Below are 14,911 nucleotides of genomic sequence, written 5' to 3'. Positions count from 1 at the left end.
TGACCACACTCCCCGCAGAGGGCATGCTGCCCGTGGCTGCACCAGCATCTGAGAAATGCCGTGAGTTCCCAATGGTGCTCACACCTCTGGCGTCCCCCACCCGGCTTCTGGGCGGTGCCTGCAGAGGGCCGCACGGGCGTCATGTACAGGGCCGTGTGGGCACGCGCCAGCCAGGACGCTCCCCCAGTCGCTGGTGCGCACCAGTGCAGCCCCGAGTGACCCATTCACTGCCTCCCCTTGTCCGCCACCACGGCCCACTGCCACGGGGGTGAGGGGAGGAGCCGTCCTGGGACGCGCACCTTCTGCAGGTCGGCGATGGCCTGCTTCAGCCTCTTGGCCAGGTCGTACCGCTCCTGCTGGACAGCTTCGCGCTTCCGCTCGTCCAGCCTGCGGATGATCTGTGCCACCTCCGGGTCCTGGTACATGTCGAACGCGAGGTCGTCCAGCGGGGAGATGTAGTCGGACTTCCTACAGGAGAGGACCGAGCGAGAGAGAGCTGGGGCCCACTACAGGGGACCGCGGGGAGGGGCCCTGTGGGCACGGTGCTGATGGCACAGTTGGCACCAGTCCCTGTCCGGGAATTGGCATGGCTTCAGGTCGCCTGGCCACTCAGGGGCATCAGGCCGCAAAGCCCACGCTCTGGCCCTGACTCAGCGGCACATGCCAGGCTCTGCCCTGGGCCCAGGGGACAGGACAGTGGGTGGTGACTCGGACACTGGCCCGCAGTGTCCCTGGTATCATGGATGAGATACGAGACAAATTCACACGAACTACCGAGTCCTGGGGAGGAAAAGGGATGGTGTGGCTTCTCTCTCAAGAGTGTCCTGACCCTTTCCCTGACAGATTTTTATTGGCTTCCAGTTTGCACAGGACTGCAGGTACAGTGCATCCACCACCCTCAGGCAGGGAGGATCAGATGACAGACAGCACACAAAGAACTACAGGGCCTATTCTGAGCCAGGGTCTGTTAGCTAAAGGGCTACAAAACTTTGGGAAACAAACTCATTTCCTGCTTGGACCCTTATCATTTAATTGAGAGGATTCTAAAAAAGGAGGTTTCACAGGGTTTTATGTATTCTTTCTTAATCCTGGTCACTGGGGGAACCCGCCCTTTCCAGCACAGGGCTGCACGGCCCTCTGTCATTGTTTCAGGCTTAAGTCAGGCAGGGAAGTGAGGCAGCCAAGAGATTGGAAGACTTCTTGCAGACAGAATGAGGACTCAGGCTGTGTCAAAGCCAAGGGGTAAGTGTCCATCACCCCCTTTTGCTATAGCCCCCCAAGTCCTTCCCTGGGGCCTCCACATGACCATGCCTGTCTTAGGTCGTCCCTCCCTTGAGGAATCTTACCCATCATTGGCTAACAGACCAAGCACTGGGGGCCAGGCAGGGTGAAGTAGAAGGAGCAGAGGCAGCACCCCTGCCAGGGAGAGAAGTTTTGTCTCCTCAGTGGCTTATGATGCGAAGGTCACTCACTCAGCCTTAGACATGGGGGGATGGGTTACAGCTCCTGAAACCAGGCAGGCAGGGCAGCTCCCAACAGCGTGGGAGTCGGTGTGGACGGGAGGAAACCAGCGCCAGAGCACACACAGACCAGGCCCCACCTCTGCGCCATGAGGGTGGTACGCAGGGGGCAGGCGTCTGGCTGTACGCCAGCGCCACGGTGACAGACGGATGTCGGTGACCGATGGTTGCTTCTGCAGGGCCACCGCCTAAGGTGTCGAACACCGTCTACAGCCATCGGGCCCTGCAGGGAATAAGAAGACCCCTCCCAGGAAGACGCAGTCCCTCCAGTCACCTGAACAGCCCACTTCTGAGGGTCACCTCCTGTCTCTCTCCCCTGTGGGCCCAATGGGAGCAAAGACGATGCCAGTCTAGCAACCCGGCCAAACGCTGTCCGAGGACAGGTTTCCAAGCCTCCCTCTGCTGTCGGGGACAGGACATGCACCGCCGTCAGCGCTGGTTTGGGTCTTTACAACCAGGTGTCCCACCCGCAGCCCGAGCGTGACCCAGGACGGCCGTGAGTGTGGCCAACACGAAACTGCACCCACTGGGAGCACCGAGGCTGCCTGTGATTGCGGGTCGCACTGTATTTAACGTGCAGCCCGAGGCAACTCTTCTCCCAGCCTGGCCCGGGGCTGCTGAAGGCACCTCTGCTTCAGTAACATGCTACTTGTCACAAGGAAACTGGCTGGCAAGCGCATACGATAACGAACTCCCATAGGACACAGGGCGACGCCACCTTCCGAGCGACGCGCTCCACCCCTGCTCCCTCTCCTGGGACCCGGGGCCTTTGCAGCTCCGAGCAGGGCAGGGGGCCCGGTGACATGCTCCACTGCATCTGCAAGGCCATGTGACTATTTTTATGAAAACACAGGACACGTGCTCCAGTCTCAGGCAGTCTGCCTTGAAGACCCAGGGACGAAAGCAGTGACTTCCTCGTAAAAGCCCCACGAGGAGAAAGGATGGCTCATGACGCCCGTGCCGGAACTCTGTGGCACCAGAGGGACGCAGGGCAGCTGCTCCAGTCTCTGCAGAGCGTCCCGTTGCGGTGTGATGGATGGCACGTCCCGGGACTGGTGCCCGCAGCGCCCACCTGGCCTTTCAAGGCCCCTTGACCTTCCAGAGGCCCTTCAGGAGGAGGCAGGGCTGGCTCAGTGCGGTCCGACACACCGGATTTGAACGGAAACGGAACGACCCCAGGAGCCCTCCACGGAGGCACCGGGGCTGGCTGTGCCCGTCCTCCTGGCTGGGGCTCCGCTCGGCAGGCGCGGGGCTGTCGCTGTGAGGACGCCGTCAGGGGGGAGAGGCCCCGCCAGGTGCCCGCCCTCCCTGTGTCTCTGACCCCCACCCTGGCGGGGCGGGGCTGGGGTAGACAGTGACTGTGGGGCTCAGAGAAGTCGCTTCTGTCCTCCTGTCTGATGGCAGCCCCTGTGAAGACCGGCCTGTGGAGAGCCGGGCCCACTGTCCATGCAGCTGCGAGGCCCGTGGCCCCGGTGACCACGGGGCCTACTCCGCTGTGCGCAGACAGAGGAGGCTTGGACGGCAGTCAGTCTGAGCGCATCTCCCCACAAGCTGTGGACTGACCGCAGGGGATGGACCCTTCCTTGCCGGGAGGCCGCTGTCAGAGGGGCTGGGGTGGCTGTAGGCCCCCCTCTAGGGGGCCCCCGTGCTCTAGTGACTGCGGGCAGGTGCTGAGGGAGCCGAGGTGCCCAGGAGCAGAGAAGGGACGTGCCGGGGGCTCCCCAGCTGCCCGCCTCTCTGACCTACCGAGAGCCTTTACTGCTAAAACAAGGGACAGCAAAACAAGCAAGCACACAGCATTGTCAATGTGAGCAATGTGGAAAGGAGTTGGCAAAAAGTGTACTTATAAAGCTGGTATGGCCCCAGCCAGTGTGGCTCAGTGGATTGAATACTGGCCTGAGAACCAAAGGGTGGCTGGTTCGATTCCCACCCAGGGCACATGCCTGGGTTGCAGGCTGGGTCCCCAGTAGGGGGTGCACGAGAAGCAACCACACGCTGATGTTTCTCTCCCTCTCTCTCTCTCTCCCTTCCTCACTCTCTAGAAAAAAGTAAAATCTCAGAAAAACCACAAACAACTGGTATGATGTGAATTTCTCACTTCCTTAAAAAACAAAGCTTTAAAGTCTAGTGACCGTTAAGTTGGGGGAGTCGACACCTTCCATTTTCACCCGTGGATCTGCCAGCATAATGCCAAGTGTGGCCAGTGGGTCTTTTTCCCAAAAGTGCTGCAGAACCTGTGTACCGGGCCCGGGCCCGTGAGCGGCCGACACAGCCCCACCGGCGGCGGGGCCGGGGCTCCCGGCTGCCCTCGGAGGCTCTGGAATCGGCGACGCGCACTCTGCCGACGCCACGGGGCCCCAGGGGGTGGCTGCGGTGGGGGTGGGCACTCACCCTGTGCAGGCGCCTTCCAGAGCAGGGTCCTCTGCGCCGCGCCCCAGGTAGTGGTCGATCAGCTTCTCTCTGGAGGCCTGTGGGGGACAAGCTGCGCTCGGTGTCTCGGAGGAAACAAGCGGCCAGAACCCCAACGAGGGCCCTGTGGTGCAGGGACTCTGCCGAGTGTCGGCGACCCTCGTCTCGTGGAGAGACAGCTACGACTCTCGAGTAAAAGGAAGTTTACACCCTGGCCGGCGTGGCTCAGAGGACAGCGTGCCGGCCTGCGAACCAACGGGTGGCCAGTTCGATTCCCAGCGTGGGCACATGCCTGGGTTGCAGGCCAGGTCCCCAGTAGGGGGCGCACAAGAGCCAACCACACATTCACGTTTCTCTCCCTCTCCTTCTCTCTAAAATAAAAGCTTTAAAAGAAGTAAAAGTTTAATTACTCATAGTCAATTTTACCAAGCCTTTTAAGACACCTTTCGTGATGACGATAAGCATCTCCCTCCTGGTAGAAACAAATCGCCCTCTTTAGAAAGGGTGCTTCCCAAACTCACAAGGTTGGTTTCGTCGCCGAAGTCCGCAGGGTCCCCGATGATGTTTATCGCCACCAGAGCGACCTGCGAGAGAGGGGCCGACGGAAATGGAGTGTGAAAGGCTCGGGACAGCCAGCCTGCGGTCACACGGGATGACGCACGGGGACACACAGCGAAACCTGCTCCCGGGTAGTGTCACCGACGATGGCTGTTTCCAGTCACACAAGCTACTGCTCTAACGTTGAACCAAGAGGCTATTGTAATGTCCAAAGGATGCTAAAACCGTAACGACGAAAGCCCTTGCGTTTTTTTAATCCTCACCTGAGGACACGCCTGTTGATTTTAGAGAAGGGAAGGGGGTTGGGGGAAGAGCGAGGGAAACATCGATGGGTTGCCTCTCCTATGCGACCCGACTGGGGACCAAACCTGCGACCTGGTTTATGGGATGACACTAACCATGTCGTGCCGGCCAGGGCAGACCCTGTTCAACAGCCTCTCATGGAGCCATTGGTTCCAGTTACACACGGGTCACACCAATACCGTCTTGGTCCATTAGACAAGGACACGAAAACCAAGTCTCGAACAGCTCCGTCTAAGTCAGACTGTCACTGGAAGGGGGGAGCCCTGGCCCGTGGGGACCCCACTGCGGACCAAGCCCGCAGCCTGCCCAGGGCTCCCTCGCTCCCTGCCTGGGCCTGGCCTGGCCCTGCACTGCCACCTGGGCCAGCAGCTCCCTGCCCCCCCAACGAGAGCTGAACGCTCCCCCCGTAGGAGAGGTTCTGAACACGCCTTTCCGAAGGCGTGGACACACAACACAGGACGCACAGCCCTCGAGGAGCAGGGCAGGGGAGGCGCGAGCCCCACCTGATTGTAGATGTTGTACTTGTTGGCATGGTTCTGGTGAAAGATCAGTTTCAGGAACTGTCCCACCGCGTCCACATACACCGACTTCAGCTCCCGGGCTTTGCACCCCGTCTTCTCGTTGTCACAGAGGGAGACGTACCTGAGGGTGGACACAGGCAGGGTGTGTCCCCAGGAAAGTGTGCTGGTCGGGAAGGTGGCCCTGTCCCCACGCAACACGCGGGGTTTCAGTGAGCACAGGGTGTCTGGGATGAGAACTCTGGGCTCTCATCCGTCTCCGTAAGGCGGGTTCTGCGTGTGCGAGGCGGGCTGGAAAGCTCTCCGCGGCGGCAGCCCCTGCGTTCCCCGCGCTCAGCCCCGCCTACCCGAGCCTGCGGAACCGCTCGGCCTGGTACGGGGCGAAGTACTCGGGCAGGCTCTCGCTGACGTAGAACTCGACCTTGCTGGGGACCATGTACTGGTGGGCCAGCAGCTGCAGCTTCCTGATGCGGCATCGCTCCACAGTCTGGACGACGATTTCCTGTGGGAACTGGCAAAACCTGAAAGCAGACGCAGGTCGGTTTCCTGTGATTCCAGGCTCTTCCCTGGGACGGCACTACCCTGGCCCCTCGAAGCCCTAGTCCTTGGAGACAGGACATGAGGGGACCAGGACACCGCCTGCCCTTTCCAACTCTGCACAGTGGGACGGGAGGCTTGTAGTTAGGGCCGGATCTGACCTGCCCACCACCCAGTGAGCAGCACTCTGGGCGGCCGGGACGGGGCCGCCGTGGGTCCTGAAGTCTCACCGCAGGGCTTTCTCACCACGAGAGAAACACGTTCCCCTTTGGTGGCTGTACCGGCGGGGGAAGCGGAGCCCAGGGACTTCCCACGGGAGCCCTCTACACACTTCAGGGAACGGCCCACTCGCAGGGCCCGGTCACGAGTCAGCAGCAGCTGCCCATGTCTAACGTGCCTCCCGCGTGCGCACCGCGTCCGAGGGGACGCCTGCACCGTCCACGCTGGGGCTTCCAGCTTCCTGGGAGGGGACACAGCGCACTGAACCCTAACCTGGAAGCGGCAGAGCCACCGCGCTGGCACAAGCCTCACAGGGTGTGATCACAGCCCGGCCAGGGGCGCCGTGCGGAGCTGGCGGGTCCCGCGTGTGCGGGGCTGGCGGGCTGGCGGGCTGCAGGGCATCTGGAGCACCGGAGGACGGACGTCGGGGGAGGCCCTGCCACCACCTGAGTCCCTGCCCTCGGCACTGCTGCCTCTCCCCCACCAGCAGTCACTTTCCACGAACGAGACGGGGCTCCTGTCCGACCCTCCCACCCGCTGGTGCCCTGCTCCCGACTCGACCGGCTGAACCTCACTGGAGCCAGCGGCCTCTCCCTCATCTGGTCCACTCCCGTCAGGACACAAACACGCTCCAGAAAGCCCCGGTTTGAGAGTCCTTCCATGTCCCCACCTCCCTCCCGGGCTCCTGCTGGTTTCCCAGCTGCCTTCCTCACTGACGACCTCAGGTGTGGTGCGCAGTCATCGGGGCAGCTTTGGGTGCCCCCCCTCCCATCCCCTGCAGGAAGCCTTCTGTCCCGGCCCCACTGGCCTGTCGCGGGGCCACGCCTCCCTGGGCCCCCAGCCCTGGACTGTGCCCGGGCCCCTCCTCTCCAGGCTCTGGCAGCCTGTTACCCCTGTGGTGTTAACAACCCCCTGCTCATCAGGGAGCCTCAGCTGTCGCCGAGTCCCACCCTAGAGTCCAGCGGCAACTTGCCAATTTCCATATAGAAACCTGGAAAGTGCCATGTGACCATGGCCCCAGCCATTCCCACCCACGCAGCAGCCCAGCCCATGCTGACGCTTCCACGGGATGGGCAGGCCTCCTCCCGCCCCCAGACTCCCGCTTGGCTCCCTGCTGGGTGATACGGCCTCATCCTGGGCCTGGGGAGCCCTGCTCTGTGGACACCGGGGAGGAGGGGAATCACTGCATGGGTGTGAACCTCGGGAACCCCCGCAGCCCTGGGTGGCGCCGACCCTGCAGACACGGTCTCTCCAGCGCCTGCACACCCGAGGTGAAGGGCACGCACACGGCAGGCCCGGGAGGAGCGGAACAGTAACCGGCAGTGAGCTCGAGCGGTCACGGCAGTCCCGTGTGGCCACGCAGCGTGACTGGGGTCCCTGGGTCCGGGTCCCCGCCGAGGTCCTTGCGGAGCCCGGTGCCTGCTGGGAAACACGTCGCTGTCCATCGGAACGCGTTTTCCGTCTGTCTTCCACCCACAGACCGAACGCCTCTTCCGCCCTGACGAGGTCCTCGTCACGCACCGTGGCCGGAGCTCCTGCAGCCCGAGGGGCGGCAGCAGACGGGCCCGGTTTCTCTTTGCTGCTCCACCGGCACACGGGCAGCGGACGCCCTCCTGTCGTGGGTCTCAGCAGCCCCGACAGGACTTTCTCCCCTTACTCGGTCGAGAACTCGCTCCTTCCACCCACGGGAAGCACTTCACGGCTGCTCTTGGGCACATCCGAGCTGCTGGTGTCCCCACCCTGCGCTTTGGGGCCGTGACTAAGGGACACCCCAGGTGCCGGACACGGGGGCCGAGATGCGGTGGCCGTGAGCCTGACACCGAGGTGGCTGCTAAGTGACCGACGGGTAGGGAGTGTCCACAGCGTGGGGACGCTGGACAGAGGGACGATTCATGCCCAGGCAAGACAGCCAGAGATCTGATCACGTGACTCAGACTAGCACCGACTTTACAACTACAATCTGTTATTTCTGGGCTTTTCCGTTGAAGTATTTTTGTTCTGTGGCTGGACCATGGGTACCTGCAACTGCCACCAGGGGGACTGCTGTGTGCACGACACAGAGGGACACAGAGGGACTAGTGGGCCAGTGGGGGCGAGACGGCGGCTGGGCGGGAAGACTCATTCTGAGCGCGCCAGGCATTTCCTGACGCTGAGTTTTCCAGCGGCACAGTCGTCAGGGAGGCGCAGCCAGTGGACAGTGGGGACTGAGCCTCCCGTGACATGAACACTCTGTGCCCGCTGCCGGCCGTGCGCCACCGGGGACACGTACTGTGCACAGCTGCAGGGGGCAGTCGGGGGACAGCTGTGGTGAGCTCACTCTAGACACAAGGACTGTCAGTGATCTACCAGGAAAAGAACCCTTTGTTGCTAAAAAACCCAAAAACCTCCAGAATTGTTTAAAGAAAACAGAGACCGACAAAACCGTGAGGCTGTGTCATTTTTAAAATCCTTAGAACACAGTCTGGTTTAGCTGCTCAGGTGCAGGCCACAGAGTTCACAGACGAATCGAAAGCATCCTTTGAACTGACTGTAAAGTGAAACAGACCTCTCTTCCCAGACACACTGACAGCTCTGGCCTTCTTTCTGGACATCAACTTGGCAATGAAAGGATTTGTGCCCCGGGGCCCCAGTGGCTGGTGGAGACAGTCCGCTCTCTGCAGATGCCAGATGCTTCCAGCTCCCGGCAGGAGGACACTGGAGGGGCTCCCCTGTGCCAGGCAGGACCCTTGCTGCCCTTCCTCCCGGCAGGGCTGCTCCTGCAGGGCCCAAGCACCCCCCTACCCCGGGTCGACAGAGCCCCGTCCTCTCCTGCGGGAACCAGCCGCGAGGTGGTGGCCTCAGGGACCACTCTGTGCCCAGGTCTGGAGACCCCACCAGAGCCAGCGTGGGACTGCGCTGCGTCCCCCTGCCGGTGCCATGGTCTGGAAGCCCGCCGCTGAAACGAGGGCTGGGCAGGCCCTGAAAGGACCCACCGCCACGCCCGTGCACAAGAGAACCTGTCGGTTATGTCTACGCATGCGACCCAAGTGGTCCCTGTCCACACGGCTGCGCCCCTTTCACCCGCATCGACACCGACCGACCGCGATGAGCATGGAGGGCGACTGTGGAGGGGGGTGGGCCGTGGCAGGGCACGTGCATGGCCCCTCGCCCAGGGAGAGGCAGGACGGGGGGGGGGACTGGAAAGTGAGGAATGCACAAAGGGGGCACCGCCGCCTGGTGGGTGCCCCCCGCCCCCCAACCGGCTGGCCCGGGTCAGGCGAGTGGCCATGGCGTGACCAGGTCAGCCCTGCAGCGCTTGCTGGCCTGCAGATACAGTCCTTGCCCCCCAGTATCAGTCTCATGAGCAACGAAGGGGCTGTGTCACCCCCGTCTGCCTGGCTCTCAGCTTTGTGTCTCGGTTCTTCCCCAACTTGGGAAGGAACAGGAGTCCCTTTCGCTGGGTTCCCTCAGAAAGCGCCAAAAGGAAGGTCCATTGTCATTTTAAATGGGATCTATGCTCATCTCCTCAGCAGCAAAAGTGAGTGAAAAGAAGCCACAGGTGTGGAATGGGGAATTCAGACTGTGACACTCAGTCACGAGGAGCAGGGACAGTGAGGGCGCCTGGGCCCTGGGGGAGGACAGCCGGCCTCAGGGGACTGCGCGGGGCCCACCACGCACGGCACCGACTGCACCTCCGCCGAATGATGCGGCCGCCCGGGGCCGACCCGCTCTCGGAAAAGCCCTAACCAACACCACGCTGCCCACGCAGCGCACACTCCCAGGGCAGCAGCAGACACTCTGGACGGGCCCGAGAGACCCCTTGGTTGGGGCCTGGGGTCACTTAAACGCAGGCAGACGCAGAGCCTTGGCCCAGGGACACGGCCACGGGACTGAGAAACCCACCAACGCAGGTCTCCCCACAGAGCCCGGACGACTGTGTGAGCCCCAAGGGACACAGGGGACCGTGGTTCGACCCCTGGGAGGGGGGTCCACCGTCCTCCGCCTCCGGCTCTGCTGGGTCTGCACGTTTCTTAGGTGGACACGGGTTAAGTCACGAGGGGAAGAGGTCCGACAAACTCTCCTTGAACACAGGAGCAGCAGGAAACAAATGCGTCACCCAAACAGACAGGCCCGCAGTTCCGACACCCGAGGGTGACAATGGGAACTCGAGGCAGCCCCTGCTCTCCGAGCCCCTGCCGCCTCCAGCCCAGACCCCTGCCCAGCCCACCTCGGTGACCTCCACCCGCTGACGGTCGGGGCGTGGATCATCAGTTCCCGGGCACTGAAGCCGTCCTCGTGCCCTGACGAGCTGACCACGACGAATCCGATCTTGTGGGGCATTCTGGGCACCGGCTGTTCAAAAGAGCAGGAAGCAGCCTTTAAGAGAAAGGGACTTAGTAATGGAACAACGTCGCCACACCGAAACAGGCAGTTCGGCCTTGCTGAAACACAGAGCAACTGGAAAACTCTGGTGTTTGGTAAGGGCTTCTCACAGGAGCCTCTAATTCTGCTTAGGGCATCTTCCGAGTTGTTTTAGCTTTTCCCAAATACACGTCTAAAAAGTTTGATCAGTGTTGTGGTTGAATTTTGTCCACCCCAAAACACACACTGGAGCCCTCCTGTGAGTGGATCTTATTTAGAAAGAGGATGTCTGCAGATGTAACAGAAGCTACAGTGAGGTCCCACTGGCGCAGGGCAGCCCTGCTCCCGAGTGACTGGTGTCCTCATCAGAAAAGAGACGAGGGCGCGCGCACACACACGTGCATGCGCATGTGCACAGGCCACGTGACAACAGTGAGGCCACTGGAGCTCCGACGACTGCTGGACAGCACCAGAGGCCGGAAGAGGCAGCAGGGACCCTCCCTAGAGCCCTGCGGGGGTGTCTCAGCTTTTGGCGTTTCTGGGCCACACCGGAAGGAGAAGGGCTGTCTTGGAGCACATTACACCGTGACACGTGGTCACAAAGACATCGCGTCGTGTTCTAAGTGAATTGACAGTTTTGCGTTCGGCCGCGTTCACAGCCGTCCTGGGCTGCAGGCGGCCCGCGGGCCACGGGTGGGGCAGCCCGGCAGAGACCACAGCCACGCCCACGCCTTGAGTTTGGACTTCTAGCCTCAGAATAAAGTGCTTGAGGTACTTTGTTATGGCAAAGACAAAATTTTCAGATAACGTACAAATACAAAGCTTGTTACGTTGGTTAAAAAACTAATCCAACCGTAAGTCACCAAAAATAAGGAGAAAAGGGGGCTTTTTAATCAGCAGCGTAACAACTGCTATGTGGGAGTACGCGCCCAGAGTGGGGAGCGGAACCGCAGACACGAGCCGCCCCAGAGACGGGCGTGGAGCCCGGCCAAGTGGCTCCGGGGGACGTTCACATGCATACGGCCAACTGCATGTTTGTGTCATGACTGTTCCCTTAATCCTCACCCAAGGACATGCGCAATATTTCAGAGAGGGGAGGGAGGGAGAAAGAGAGAGAGACAGCAGTTGGTTGCCTTTCACTTGAGCCCCAACCGGGGATCGATCGAACCTGTCACCTTGGCATGGGCCCTGACTGGGACTGAACCCACGGCCCACGCTCCTCAGCTCTCTGCGGCGGTGGCCACTCTCCCCAGGATTGGTCAGTCCATGAGTTCCATATCCATCCTCCGTAACTGGTTCAGGGCCAGGGCCAGGACAACAGGACCCGAGATGGACCAATGCCACTCAACCCCGGGACTTCGCTGGGGCTACCTGGGAAGAGAAGATTCCTTCCTGCTGCGAATGGGGTTGTGGGGGCTGCTGGAGCCACCAGTGGGGGTCCTGCCACAGAGCACGCCACCATGGGAGCCTTGCTAAGTGAGGCAGCGAGCCAGAGGGCCTTGGGTCCCAGCCACGTTTAAACCATTCGTGGGCTTCTGGACTCGTTCCAGCTAACGAGCCCAGCAAACTCCCTTCAGCAAGCCGGGCTGGGCCAGGCTTCGGTGCTTGCAAGTGAAAGTCCTTGTTAGAGCAGGGGATCTAGAATTCTCCAGAGCCCTGGCTGGTGCGGCTCGGTGGGCTGGGCGTCCTTCCACGGACCCAAAGGCTGCGGATTCGATTCCCGGTCAGGGCACACGCCTGGGTTGCAGGCCAGGGCCCCAGATGGGGAGACGGGAGAGGCAACCAATTGAACTCTGTCTCTCACATCGATGTTTCTCCTCTTTTCCCCACCCTTCCCCTCTCTGAAAAACATAAATAAAGTCTTCAAAATAAAGAGCTCTCCAGAAAGTTCTCTGGGTTGGGGACACTATTAAAGGAAATTCTCAGTAGGAGGGCCTCGTGGACGTGCCCCCACACGATCACCACATTGGCACACGCACGCTCCGGGGCCTCACTTGCCCGAGAACCCGGGGTGGCCACGTGGGCAGCCCGACCACTGCCAGCCCTGCTGCCATCTCTCGGGAGGCGCACTCGGTGAGCACAGAGCGGTAACTCACTGCTGAAGTCCCAGCTGTGACACCTTTTGTGCAAAGCTCACAGCAAAATGTCCCACTGCAGTAGAGGGAAGCTCAGCTAACCCAGGAAATAATGAGAAGCAGCCACGAAAAAATGGATGCATGAGATTTTACCCACTGGATTCGGTGTAGCCTCACCCAGCGATTCTAGGAAGGGAACTGGCCCTTGAGCCCTCAGCCCTGCCCAGGTGCTCAGCTGTCTGCTGGCCGCCCTTCTCCTTCAGCCTGGGCCCCACCCCTCCCCATCCCCCACCCCTTTCTGCAGTGCCCCCTCCCCACCATGGAGTGCCTGCCAAGAGGGGAATGTGTCCCTCCAGTCCATCCTGATGTCTTCCTAGATGCCAAAGTCCAGGAGCACTGCCCACGAACCCTCCTTGAGCCCAGCTAGGGCCACCGCCACCCGTGTCCTAAGTTGAGAACCCTTGATGGCCCTTTGTCCAGGGCTGCAGGACCAGCTGGGTCCTGACCCCATGTGCTGCTCCAGCCCTCACTCTCTGCCATGAACTCCAAAGCCCAGCCAGACCTGCTGCAGATCAGAGCTCCTTCCCTGACTTGGAATGCCCAGGCCCTCCGTCACCTCTGCAAGCCGGTCTGCTACTCCTTCTCCTGCCCTGAAGGCGGGCGGCAGCTGTGGAGTCCTTTCAGCTGAGTGTGACGGTAGACCCCAACCCTGCCCAGACTGGAGGTCCTCCTCCCATTGCCCGATGTGTGCAGACTCGCTAGATCACCTGGCACTGGTGACCGCACGGCCCGGGATCACTCAGTGTGCCCGCGGCTGTCCTTAGCACTGGACTCGTATGCACACCTTCGTGACAGCTGTCCCCGGTTCATTCGTCACCCCAGCTTTATAGACGAGGGAGCTGAGGCACCTCGAGGCCGAGGGTCACCCAGCCAGTGAGCCATGTGGGCAGGGTTGCTCCTAGCTGGTCAGCTGGCCAGGCCCCAGTAGCTTCTGCTCTGGTGCTAAGACTTCACGGGGACCTTTGAAACCCATGCAGAGCGTGTGTCCACAATGCTACGTCGCTTCAACAGAGGCAAAACGAAGCGCTGGCTTTCAGGAACCAGTGGGAGAGAGGCCGGGGCACATCTGAGCAGGATTCCGCTCTGGCCGCTCCACCAAAGCCCTTTCACCTGGTCCCATAGGGTCCCCTCCTGTGTACCTTCCGGTGTACCTCGAGACACCGGGACCACTGGAGGGTGCTGCTAGAAGGCTCCGTAAAACCACCATTAAGTTGGGGAAGAAGCAAAGCTCTGCTCAGCGCTCAGCACGTGGGACCCCGACTGCTCTAGTGCAGGGTGGAGGTCCGCCCCAGCCAGTGCCAGCCTGCAGGTGTCCAGAGTCCCGCCCGGCCCACTGGGGGAAAGCTGCCTCGGAGGGGTTCCTTCCCTGAAGTCCGCTTCTCCAAGCTTGGGGGGGGGGGGCTGATATCTACAAATTAAGGTGAAACATTTTAGCAACTCCTGAATATTTTGCTACAAGACCGGGAAAGACAACTTGTTTCCACTTTTCAAGAAAATATAAATGTTCAAAATTAAGCCATTTTTGGTCAAGTGATCTAAAGAGCCGAGAATGCCTCTGAGAACATCTGAGACTGAAAACACGCAAAATAACGAAGTAAGTAACAGGAGGCGAATAGAACCTGTGCGGGGCAGAGGCACACTCTCGACGCATTTTGGCCGGCCAGCCATGCCGTTCTGGGTCACCATCAGCCCTGCGTACCGCACGGCCAGGTAGGGACACAGGGAACTGGGCGCAGGCGCCCGCAGGGCCTCTGTGGGCCGTGACGCAGCGCGCGGCCGCGCCACCCGGGGCCCCGGGTACCTGGCCGGCTGCTCGACACGCTCGGGCAGACAGCGCCCGCACCCGCTCACCCCGCCACACGCCGGCCCCACGGTCCAAGTCCGCGCCCAGCCCCGCGAGCCCGGGATAGAAGCCCGCTCGGCCTCGTGCCCCACGCCCCGCGCCTGCGCTCCCGGCCAGTCCAGGTACCTGTCAGGACCGAAGGCCGCGGGACCTCGGCTCCCACACGACCCCCAGGGCCTTCCGTCCAACTCCGGGAGCGCCGCGACTTCGGCAGAGCTCAGGTAGCGCCGACTTCGCAGCCCCGGGAGCGCCAGCCCCCGCGAGCCGCAGCATCAGTGGCGAGGAAGGAGCAGTCCCAGCAGTCTACACCCAGCGCTGTGGCCGCGGCTGCCGCTCTCATGACAACCAGACCGGGCCCAGCCCGGTCTTCGCGCCTGCGCGACCCCGCCCCCGCCGTACGGCGGCTGCGCAGGAGAAGGGACGCTCCGCCTTCGCTTCCCCGGGACTTCTGGGTAACGGAGTTTCCAGGGAACTGCGCACGCGCACAAAAAGGCTGAGCCTCTCCTTTCCCCGGCCTTCTGGGTAGTG

At 61.6% G+C, this 14,911-nt stretch overlaps 1 protein-coding gene across 4 annotated transcripts in view; it reads right to left on the bottom strand.

Annotated features, from left to right (window-relative positions):
• Window positions 1–14,754, bottom strand: part of CEP104 (centrosomal protein 104) — a 30,883-nt gene extending 16,129 nt beyond the window's left edge. For 3 of the 4 annotated variants that reach the window (XM_053660245.1, XM_053660247.1, XM_053660246.1), the window contains exons 1-7: window positions 14,510–14,754; window positions 10,272–10,396; window positions 5,656–5,829; window positions 5,294–5,432; window positions 4,451–4,513; window positions 3,912–3,988; window positions 300–468 (exon numbers count right to left, since the gene is read on the bottom strand). In XM_053660245.1, the coding sequence (XP_053516220.1) occupies window positions 300–468; window positions 3,912–3,988; window positions 4,451–4,513; window positions 5,294–5,432; window positions 5,656–5,829; window positions 10,272–10,384 (735 nt within the window). In that variant the 5' untranslated portion in view covers window positions 10,385–10,396; window positions 14,510–14,754. The remainder of the gene's footprint in view (window positions 1–299; window positions 469–3,911; window positions 3,989–4,450; window positions 4,514–5,293; window positions 5,433–5,655; window positions 5,830–10,271; window positions 10,397–14,509) is intronic. The other variant, XM_053660248.1, reaches the window with a different exon arrangement.
• Window positions 14,755–14,911: the final 157 nt, after the last annotated feature.

Source organism: Artibeus jamaicensis, unplaced genomic scaffold (assembly GCF_021234435.1).
Source record: "Artibeus jamaicensis isolate MK-2021 breed Jamaican fruit bat unplaced genomic scaffold, CSHL_Jam_final scaffold_847, whole genome shotgun sequence".
NCBI classification, from domain to species: domain Eukaryota; kingdom Metazoa; phylum Chordata; class Mammalia; order Chiroptera; family Phyllostomidae; genus Artibeus; species Artibeus jamaicensis.
Note: the sequence above shows the minus strand (reverse complement) of the source record. Positions and strands in the feature narration are given on the sequence as shown.